The 11,012-nt window shown below is 56.3% G+C and overlaps 1 protein-coding gene across 4 annotated transcripts in view; it reads left to right on the top strand.

Annotated features, from left to right (window-relative positions):
• Positions 1-953: 953 nt before the first annotated feature.
• The window catches only part of PAX2 (paired box 2), a 77,954-nt gene continuing 67,895 nt past the window's right edge, over positions 954-11,012 (top strand). For 2 of the 4 annotated variants that reach the window (XM_033841749.2, XM_033841751.2), the window contains exons 1-3: positions 959-1,064; positions 4,584-4,752; positions 5,571-5,768. In XM_033841749.2, coding sequence (XP_033697640.1) covers positions 1,022-1,064; positions 4,584-4,752; positions 5,571-5,768 — 410 coding nt within the window. In that variant the 5' untranslated portion in view covers positions 959-1,021. Of the gene's footprint in view, positions 1,065-4,495; positions 4,753-5,570; positions 5,769-11,012 lie in introns of those variants that run through there. The other 2 variants (XM_033841750.2, XM_073793725.1) reach the window with 2 other exon arrangements.

The raw sequence follows: 11,012 nt of genomic DNA, 5'->3' as shown, positions 1-11,012 counted from the left end.
CCTCCCCCTGGCCCGCTCCCCTCCCCTGCCCTCCCCCTCCCTCCCCTTCCCCTCCCCCTCCCTCCCCCTCCCCCTTCACCCGTTCCTCCCTCCCTCCCTCTCTCCCTCCCTCCCTCCCTCCCGTTTCCCCCTCCCCTGCCCTCCCCTCGCCGGCACCGGAGTGACAGGCGCGGGGCCCTCCTCGCCGAAGCTCGGGGCTCCGGCGCTGGCGAATCACAGAGTGGTGGAATCTATTGCCTTTGTCTGACAAGTCATCCATCTCCCAGCGCGGGGAGAGGGAGGGGGTCTGGAGGGGGCTTTGCAGCTTTTAGAGAGACACACACCGGGAGCCGAGGCTCCAGTCTCTGGCCGAGTCTTCTCGCAAACGCAACCCACCTGGGGCCAGTCCAGTGCTGCCGGCGTCCCTCGGCTCCCTCCCTTCTTCCCTCCCTCCCGGCCCTTCGGCCGCGGCGGAGCGCGCCAGCCTTTTCCGGGGGCGGGGGCCCGGCTCGAGCTCTCCCCTCCCGAAGGCGCCCGCTCGGACATCCCGAGGATTGCTACTTCTTTGCCAACTTCGCCAACTCACCGGCACTTGGAGCGGCCCGGCTCCCCGCCCGGCGCCCTCGGGCCGCCCCTGCTCCTCGGCTACTTCGACTGCCGCCACTGGATGAAAGGGTTCCAGGGGAGCTGAGCGAGCCGTCTCCCCCGCCCAGCCTCAGCCCTGGCCGCAGCTGCCGCGCGCGCCATGCGACCCCAGGTCCCCCCGGCCCGGCCTGCCACCCCGGGGCCGTTCTGCTGACCGCCCAGCCCCGCGCCCCGACGGTGGGAAGTTCCGGGCGCTGCGGTTGCAAGCTCCGGCAGGCCCGGGAGGAGTCCCTGCGGGGAGCGCAGCGCGGCGCCCCCCCGCCCCCGAGCGCTCCGCCGCAGCCGGGAGCCCGCTCACCCCCCCACCGTCCCTCCCTTTTTTCCTCAAGTCCTGAAGTTGAGTTTGAGAGGCGACACGGCGGCGGCGGCCGCGCTGCTCCCGCTCCTCTGTCTCCCCATGGATATGCACTGCAAAGCAGACCCCTTCTCCGCGATGCACCGTGAGTACCGGCGCCCGGCTCCTGCCCCAGCTCGGGGCTCCCCGTCCCGTCCTGGCGCGGCCCTGGCTCCCCACGCCTCCAGGTCCCATCTTGGAGGCCACCCTGGCTTCTCCTGGTCACCCCTTTCGTTCTTCCTCATTTCCCGGTGTTTCTAAAGCCCCCAGTTTCTCTCCCTTCTGCCTTGTCGCTCATACTTCTTCTACCTGCCTTCATACCTCCCTGGTGCCCATCACCCTCCTTCCTTCCACCTGCTTTTTCTTAGATAGTGGATCCACAGCCCCTGACCCTGGCTCCAACCACTCTACTCCCTGGCCACCCTCTTGACTGGAGCTGGGGGACTAATGGACAGGCAGTTTTCAGGGTTTTGTGTTGTGTTGTGTTTTCTTTATCGTCTCTCTTTCTCTCTCTCTGCCTCCCCCTCCTCCCTCCCCTCATCTCTACCTTTCTGGAACTTAGAGTGTGGTGGTCCAGGAGGAGACTCCCAGCAAGGGCAGCCTCAGTGTCAGGACAATCAGGCTGAAGAGTGTGGGGGTGGGGTGCCCCCTTCTGACCCTCAGCTCCCAGCACCTCCTGGCCCTGCCAGCCCAGCCAAGGCTTCTTGTGGGCTGGTTTGAAATACTTCCTTCCTCTTCTTTTTTTTTCCTACCTTCCATCCTACTCCTTCCCCTCTTGTCCTGGAGTTGGGAGTCTGAGATTGGCAGGACGTGGTGGTCATCTTTCTCTGCCTCTCCCTGGGAGATGCTCTAAAAACAAAGAGGGATTCCAAGAAATCGAAGTCTGTGAAAGATCACGTAGAAGAGCCTTCCAGGCGATCCCTGGGTAGAGCAAAGCTCAGCTTCTAGTTCTGGAGGCTCCTTGCTGAGCTCCCACTCCCTGGTAAGGATGGGCCAGCCAGTAACCTGGCCAGGGGATAGGAAAAGAGGGAGAAAAGGAGTGGGGAGAACAAAAGGAAGGCAAATGCCAAAGCTGGGGAGAAAGGAGAGAGAAATCAAAACAAGGGGGAGGAAAGAAGAGCCAGAAAACAGAAAAAAAATGTTACAGGAAAAAGGAGAAGGGGAGAAAAGAAATTTAAAACTAGGAAAAGAATTATTTTAATGAAATTTGAATTTATCTAATTCTTGTCATATGTCTTTAGCTTGGAAAACAATTCAGAGGTATTTTTTGTTTGTTTTGTTTTGCCGCCTTCTTTTTTTTTAAAGATAAATAGATTCTAAATAGAAAACGTCCCCTCCTCTGTAGGTTAATAATCAAGGATGATTTGTAACTTTTCACAGGGAAACTTTTTAGACCTGGCTTGGATCTGTGCTTCGGACAAGAGAGCCTAGGAGGGAGAGCTGTATTTTTCTCTAAGCATATATTTAGCGCATATATATATATATATATATATATGTGTGTGTGTGTGTGTGTGTGTGCGCTTTAAAAAATACTCCTGTGACAAAATATATTTCCCTGAATAATTTCCAAGCACAGGAAATCCGAGCCAGGGGCCTCCGGCTGCCGCGGGTTTCTGGGAGCCGAGGCTGAAATCCTGACTCCTTTTCGGAGGGAGGGGAACGGGGTACCACGCCGTCTTCGCCCAGCCCGCCGGCCTCCTGGCCCCGCTGCCTCTCCTCTCTTGCCGATTCCGCGGGGGATCTGCCGAGTCCTGGCCGCCCACTGGGTGCCACTTTGAAACCGAAAGGGTAGCAAGGCGAGCCGAAGGTGGTCGGAGGAAGGGAGAGACCGCGGCGCGGGCGGGCTGGCCGGCCAGCAGCGGCAGCCCGAGTCGGCGCCGGCGGCAGTGGTGCATTCCAGGCCCGACTCAGCGCAGGTTCTCGGCCCCAGCCCTGGACTCCCGCCGTGCCCCCTTCCCTTACCCACCCCTTAGATTGGGGTCGAGGGGCCGGGCCCGGAGCCCGAGGAGGCTGAATTATTCATCTTTAATCTGCCCGCAGCTGCCGCCTTTTCATACCGGTAACGCGAGTTCTCCCGGGGCCTAAATTATTGATGGTCGGGTTTGGAGGGAGGGGAGGGGTGAGGAGCGGGGCTAGAGGTAGGGAGCCTAGCAAGGATGAGGGGTAGAATAAGAGGCTCCGGCCTCCCCCAACCTCTAGATCAGGGGCCTCTCCCCAGGGGTTTCGCCGGCCCCTATTCTCGGTCCCCCAGAAGGGAACGGGAGAGAAGCAAGTCGGGTGCAGATGTCCCCGCTTTCTCCGAAAGTCGCCTGAGGCTAGCAGGACAGGGACTGCAGGTTGCTGGCCCGGTCGGGTCGGACTCTGCCGCTAGAACTCTCTGCGGTTAGATTGCTCAGTAACTGCGGCTGCAGGTTGATGGCTTTGGGTGCAGGATTTCTAGACTCCTGTCAGCCAGGGAGAATGGGGCGCCAGGCAGCGTCCTCAGGCCTGGCATCCGGCGACCACCTCGGCTCCGAGGTTGGGAGCCTGCGCTGGAGTCTGGTTGGAGACCCAGCACCCTCCTCTTGCCCAGGAGAGCAAACGCCGTTACTGCCCGGTTTCCCGAGTGGCTGCGGAGGTCTAAAAGGTCAGATGGACACGAGCTGGCTCGGGCTGGCTGCACAGGGTGCCCCGTGCGCCTTCAGCCCGCCTGAGCTACCTGTACCGTGCGTCCTGAGCGAGGCCGTGGGCCCCAAGCCTAGCGCAGCGCGGCAGGCGGACGAACCCAAGCAGTCTGCGTTCTGTGGCTGCTACCCCGGCACCTTGCCGCTTTCCACTGCCTCCCCGTCTCCGAGCGCAGCAGATTCTGGGCCCCTGCCTCTTCAGCCTTCCCTCCTCCACTTGGCTTTCTTTGAACTTTAAACACTACAGAGGCGAAGGGGAAATATGGCTCCCCAAATATCTAAAGATAGAAAACATAAAGGAAAGAAAAGCTCCCCATCAGAAAACAAAACAAAGCAAAAACACAGGGAAAGAGGCAGGAAAACTCTAACTCCAATTAAAAATAAATACAAAGAAAGAGGTAGGGAGCAAAAGGGGGGATGTCAGGGACTTAGGCCCCCTCTGTGCTTGGAGTCCTTATGTACAGAGTCAACCGGACCCAAACACCCCAGAATCATCCGCCTCCAAGCAGGCTCCTACAACTCCCTCTTGCCTGCGGCTCAGGCGGGATTCCGCACCGCTCCGGTTCCGTCCTCCGCCCGGCCCTTCCTGTCCTCTCTTCCCTACATTTTTTCCTGCTGGCATTAATTCCCACTGTGCTGTTTTTCTCCCCCTCTTCCCTTTTTTTCCCTCTCTCCCTGCTTCCCCATTCCTTCCCTCACTTTCTCCCTGGCGTAGCACCGGTCTTAGAGCCGTTCTTTCCCAGCCCTCCGCCCAGCATCTGCGCTTCCGCGTTTCTGCAGCTCCGCAGATTCCAGCCCCTAATCCTCTGCATTGTGGTCGGCAGCCTTCGTTCTCCCGCGAGTCCGGGAACATGCCCTTCCGCCCTGCCTGCTCCCTTTGCACGTCCTGGGTCGCGGACCCTGACTAATGGCCGGTCCCTGCTGTGTGTGGGGTGTTGTTTTTTTTTCTTGTCTTTCCCCAGCAGGGCACGGGGGTGTGAACCAGCTTGGGGGGGTGTTTGTGAATGGCAGGCCCCTGCCCGACGTGGTGAGGCAGCGCATCGTGGAGCTGGCCCACCAGGGTGTGCGACCCTGCGACATCTCCCGGCAGCTGCGGGTCAGCCACGGCTGTGTCAGCAAAATCCTGGGCAGGTGAGGGCCTCGGAGCTGCCCCTGGTAGCTGCCCTGTCTCCTTTCCTGTTTGGATAGCCCTGGGTCTCCAGCTGAGGGCTTGGCTAAGTCGAGGTCGCCAGTGGGAGAGGGAGGTTCCTGACTGGGGCTATCTGGAGAGCTGCTCCTTTTGGAGAGGGCACTCAGGTGGTGACTGTGGCCTCAGAAGCGAGGTTGGAGCAGGGCCATCCAGCACCTGCCCCGCTCCAGGGTCCTCACTGGGAGATAGCCTGATTCCAGTCTTCAGAAACGGAAGGACAGCCCTTCCCTTTGGAAGGGAGGGTTGGAGGATAGCCTGATTCCAGTCTTCAGAAGCGGAAGGACAGCTCTTCCCTTTGGAAGAGAGGGTTGGAGGAATAGGGTGGAAGGTAAAAATGGGTCCCTGAGAAGAGAAAAATCAGCTTGGGGAGGTAGAAGGTTGGTCCTGGTTCCCATAGGGTCCCTATGCTCTGTGGGAAAGGTCTGGAGGCCTCCAAGTACTGTCCCCCCCACCCCACCCCGCTCTTCCCAAATGAGGGGCCGGGCTTCCACTCCCAGGGGCATTGATTCCAGCTGCTGTGCGTGCAGCCTTTGGTATGGCCACCTCCAGGGAGGGAGCGCCCCTGGTGTCCCTCCCCTCATCCTCCAGTGCGTCCCTGCCCTAGCCAAGTGGACTCTGGAAGCCGGTTCAGACACTCTGGGCCTTTTCCCTCCGTGCCACTGCCTCAGGCAGGAGAGTGGCTCAGCGGCTCCGGCGCCTGCAGCGCCCTGTCCCTGCCACCACCCGCTTCTCGCTGACCCCGCCGGTCTTCCCGGCGCAGGTACTACGAGACCGGCAGCATCAAGCCCGGAGTGATCGGCGGCTCCAAGCCCAAAGTGGCAACACCCAAAGTTGTGGACAAGATTGCTGAATACAAGCGACAGAACCCGACTATGTTCGCTTGGGAGATCCGGGACCGGCTCCTGGCGGAGGGCATCTGTGACAATGACACAGTGCCCAGCGTCTCTTCCATCAACAGGTGAGCAAGCCACGCCGGGCTGCAGGGTGGGGCTCCAGCTCCTAGCTCCTGCCCACCAGGGCTTCCCCTAGCACCGGTCTCCGTTCTTTCTTCGGCCTCTGCCTGCCCTTGCTCCTGCTCCCAGCTCCCAGGTCCTTTGGGCAGGGAGAGGGGACCTGGGAGGCAGAGAGATAGACAGACAGACAAGGCTGTCTCCAGCTCAGGGCTGGGTATTCCCTGCCAGGCTTCTCCCGCTGGCGTCCTGGAAATGAATCCAAGTGTTTGTGGTAATTAAGACTCCAAGATTACGCGCCTCGGTATCTAGAGACAATCACAGCCCACAGCCGAAGCCTTTAAAATGACCAGTGTCTATTCATCGCCTCCAAACAGACTTCCCTTTCTAAAGGCATGCTCCCTTCCGCAGGGGCAGCCGCCTGTCCTGGCTCCCCCGCCATCCCTGCTGACTCCCACAAAGCTGGCCTCCCGGGAGCCCAGGACTTGCTAGCCAGCTCCTCACAAATTTCCGGCCTGTTACCACCAGTATCCAGGCCTGCAGAGCAAACGCCAACCACCGGTCAGCCATTGGCAGGGAGTAGAGGAACTAGACCTGGAGTGGGATGCCAGGTCAGCAGGGAGAGCTCTGGACCCTGAGACTGAACCTTACGAGATGCCTCCAACCACCTAGAGTACCTACGTCCAGACCTAAGTCTGCACTGATGACAGGCTCAGGCACAGGGGGACAACTCAGGCTGGATTCAGCTCGACATACAGTAGCACAAGATAGCCAGTCTCCCAATCTCTGAGCCACTCCAGTGTGCTCTCTGGGACCCATGCACACTCCATGTATGTACCCCCCGCCCCCGGCCAGTGTACACATGTGGCAGGTACAGCACATAACAAGAGCACTTGGACATGGGAACCCAAGATGGCTTTCCCATCACAGAGCTGTACAACCTGATGTCAGCAGAGACCCTGTGCAAATTCCAGACAGCCTTGGCCAGCTTTTCTACCCCCGCCCCGCGCATTGTAGGGCAACGCCCCAAATGAGAAGAAGGCTGAGGGTTTCATACCCTTGTTTTTCTTTACACTCTTCATAGGCTCATTATCAGGACAAGTAATAATTCAGCTGGTGCCTTTTTCTGAAACTGGCATCGCGTATCAAGGGTTTTTTTTTTTTAATATTTTGCAAATGAAATGGAATTATCCCAAGTCATGCTGAAAACAGCAGGTAAAATTAGCTGGTAGAATGTACCTTGGCTAAAGAAGATTCCCTCTGCCACACTCGTGCTGTAACGTACTGCGAGGCGACCCCAGAAATTATCCCAGTGTGTGCCATCTGTATAAAATGGTTATTCAGTTATGAACAGGGTACCATAATACTGATCAGCTAATTATACACCCTCCGAAAATTCTCCAGCTCCCTGGGCCTGGCTCAGCTAAGTATTGAGAGCATAGTGGTTTGACATTCAGATACCTTCCAAAGGAGCTGGAGAAATTCTCCTGGTGGTTTGGGAGAGGAATGAGTCTTTTGCATTTAAAAGCCAGAGGAGGAAGCTGGGGAAGCTTTGGGGCTGGGGCAGGAGTGGCGGTGAGGGATGGGAAGGGGCCAAAGCATTGTCTCCTCTCAGCCTCTAGGCTGGCTACTGGTCTTGGGAGTGAGTTGGAGCCGAGGTCTTGGGAGGAGAGCAGCCCTGCTGAGGAGCAATGTTGCTGGGACTGGGTGCTGGTATTCTGGAGAACATTTGGTAGAAATCTTGTTGTTGTGATAGAATTTGCAAGCCGGTGGAGGAACCCAAGATATGTTCGGTCAAAGGCAGTGTGCTTCTCTTGATGTGTGGAGGATTGGAGCAATCAAGGCAGGTGTGGTGGCAGCGCCCCTTGCCTAGCACTCTGTCTAGCACCCCTTCCCCCCCTCCCCAACATATACCCCTCACTGGCCGAGATGTTTTGGGAAGCTGCCTTATACAAAAGTTGGGGAATACTCTCATCCTGACAAGCCACGGAGAGCAGGGGACGTGTGACCCCAGGATCAAGCTCCAGAGGCCTTGAGGTGCGCTCACCAGAACTGAGAGAAAGTAGAAGAGTGAGCTACTAGTGGGATGAGAGTGGGAGAAAGAACGGCTTCAGCTTGACAGCTCTGACAGCAGAATTTGCTCAGCACGGAGCCCTATCACCTGAGGGGCACGGAGGCTACCTTTGGGTGTGGGAAAATAGCCATCTGTGGACAGGTGTTGCTGGAGATGACAAGGGAGTGGGAGGAGAATGGGGAAGCCACCGGCAGCATGGGCAGCCAGCCCTGGGTCTGCAGCTAGGCTTCCTGGCTTGCTTTGTCAACAAGGCACAGTCAGGGTATTCTTGATTTTGCTTTGGGACAGAATCCTACCGTGACTCATACTTTGGAAAGAATTCTGGGGGCTTCCCAGTGTGCTGCCGAGTCAGGACTGGAGGGATGCATCTGGGCCCGTGCCCTTAGTGTCATCCCTCGAGGTGCTTTGCTCTGAAAGGGAGGGTTTATCTGAGATGCGTTGCTTCAACCCTAAAACCTGCTGAAAGCGGGATTTCTGCTGGCGCTGCTGATGCCAGGAACTTTGTGAAATCTCACTTGCTGTAAGGAAGAGCCTACAGATTTTCCTCTGTGTAGAAAGTGTGACGCATTGGCGACCGGGGGGTTCTTGAGTTTAGCGCTTTACTGTTGGTGAGGTGCCCACTTGTGTTGGGTACTTTATAACCCTCATGGTAAGAATGTGCCCGTGCCGGCCGTCGGCAAGAAAGGAAATCCACACATGCTTATCCACCTGAGCCAAATCATGAGGGTTTTCACCTTCTCCTCCCCAAACAGATGCTGTTGCCACACTTGAAATATACTGTTATGGTTATAAACTAAATTGCTTTTCATGCTTTAAAAATGGTTTGGGCTTTTTCTGATCCTGTCGCGATAAAGGCTTGGACCTCCAGCCCGCATTCTCCATTGGCAAATCCTCATAGAAATACCTCTCTGAGCCAATGGAGTAGGTCAGAGAGGCCTCCCAACCTCACCCTCACCCCAGAGACCACCGTCAAAAATCCGGAGGGTTGACTAGATTGCTTAGCGTGCGGAATTTATTTGAATGACTCTCAATATTGGGTTACTGATCGCTGAGCCTGGAGTTGCCAGCTCTCCAGCTTGTACACCACTGCTGTAGAGGGCGGGTGTTTATAAACAGGTGACTTGAGATTGAAACCTGGTGTGGGAAGTGGCCCGGAGGGGGGAGGAGATGGAGGGAGATCCAAGCTGCTGAAAGGGAAACAGCCACCTAGTTACGTTGCTGAGCAATTGGCTGGGCAGGAAGGATTTTCCTGATTATATGCCAGAGTCTTCAGGTTTGTCTGTTGCTCTGGGCAGGGAATATAGCTCCTTTGAAGGCACAGGCGCAAACTCCAGATACAGTCTAGGGTTACTGAAGATCCCCTGAGGGCACTGTCTTGGACTGAGCTGGCAAGGAGGCCCTGGCTCGCTTAACTTTTTCAGCCTGCCCTATACTCTTTGGGATCAAGGCACTCTCAGCTCCTAGATCCTTGGAGTGGACCCTCCCAGAGTCAATTTCCCCCCATCACCTGCTACCCACACTCTCTCTTAGCCTGTTGGGCTCTAAGTGAGCATATTTACTCTCCTAGCAGTGGCAGCACTGGCTTCAAGAAGGCGCCAGCCCCAGGGCTGTTGAACAGCTCCGTCTCGTGTCATCTGCAGGTCTTCGTTGGAAATCTGGCACTGGGGTGACAGTGGCCTAGCTGTTCATTCAAAGGCCTTTCCAAGTAAGCTGGGAGCCACTCATCCCAGCCAAGGGAATGCTGAAGACATGTTCACGGTGGGGGTCTGTGTCCCTTTCTCAGACACAGGTTCTAGAACATTGCACATTTGACTCTTGGACCGGGCTTGGCACAAAGCTGGCCCAGAGAGGCAGCGCTGCCTGCCCATCTCCGTACCCTTGCAGTTGTTTGGTGGTCAGGGCTGTTGGTCTAGTGGCAAAGAGCCAAGGCAAGTTGGTAGGTTAAGAAGAAGACTTCTCCCCACAGAGGAAAGGGAAAAGTAAGGATAGAGAACTTGCTTTCTGTGGCCCTGGGCCTACTGGATCAGGCCGCCTGTAGTGGACAGACAGGCCAGTTTCTGTCTGAAAAGCCTTTCTCACCTGTCCTTCCCCAGAGAGCATCTCCTGCTGCTGAGGCTGCCCGTCGTTAGAATAATGTGTGAAATAGTCATGACTGCTGGCCTTCTTATTTCTTAAAATGAGCTGAGTTGTCCCCCTGAAAAGCCATTTTTGCTCCCTTCGTTATTTTAGACTTCTTGGCCAGCAATTGTATCGGCCTGTTTCCCTGCGGCCAGGCTCCGAGTGGGCGGGCAGGCCACAAAATGGCTTTCAGGTGAGAGCAATGGCTGGTTGCCCTGAGTTCTTACCTCCACTGGCAACTCTAGGAAAGAGGAAGGCAGGAGGGGTTGTCCCTAACGAAAGCTCCAGGTGGGTTTTGGAGGGTGATGCAAAGAGGAAACAAGAGGGGAAAACCCTAAATAAATAAATAAAGTGTGACCAACGATTCTGAGAACTCAATAAAACAATCACATCAAATATGAAGAGGCATAAATCTTGTATCTGCACAGGTAACCTACTCAATTGCTTTTATTATCGCTCAGGCTGCCTCCATTTATTACCGTCCACAGTCTGGGCAAAGGAGGTTGCGTGGAGGGTGGTCTCCAGTGCAATCCTACACCCCAAGAGGCAACAATCAGCCCATACAGCCAGGGATTTCGATGGGAGCTCGGGAAGGGCCCATTTGTCTGCATGAAAACCAATCAATAACTCTGTAACCAGAGCCCTTGTCACAGGGAAATGGACAACACAACAGTTCAATACAGGGGCCACGGGGGGAATTAACCAAGTGGAGATGGGGCCAGGCAGGAGCAGCCCCTAGAGAAGGGAAACGGGGTGCCTGGAGAAGAGAATATTGGGGAGGGGGGGAGATGGGGCAATGGCTTTGTGTGCATATTGGCACAAGGTGGGAATTATTGTGCAAAGTAGATCCAGGGCACCAGAGGCACCGTTGGAAGTTGGGGTGGTAGGGAGCAGTTGGGAAGTGGGCTTGTTCCAGTACCCATGGGATAGTGTGGTTGTATGTGTGATGGCGTGTGTTGTGGACAAGAATATTATGCTTCCATAGAAAGAATCGCGGTAGTAGTAACTGGTGCAGAAGATGAATCAAACCCCACTACACCAGAGCCTGCACGCTGAAAAG

This window comes from Tursiops truncatus, chromosome 16 (assembly GCF_011762595.2).
Source record: "Tursiops truncatus isolate mTurTru1 chromosome 16, mTurTru1.mat.Y, whole genome shotgun sequence".
NCBI lineage: Eukaryota > Metazoa > Chordata > Mammalia > Artiodactyla > Delphinidae > Tursiops > Tursiops truncatus.
This window is presented reverse-complemented; position numbering and strand designations above follow the sequence as displayed.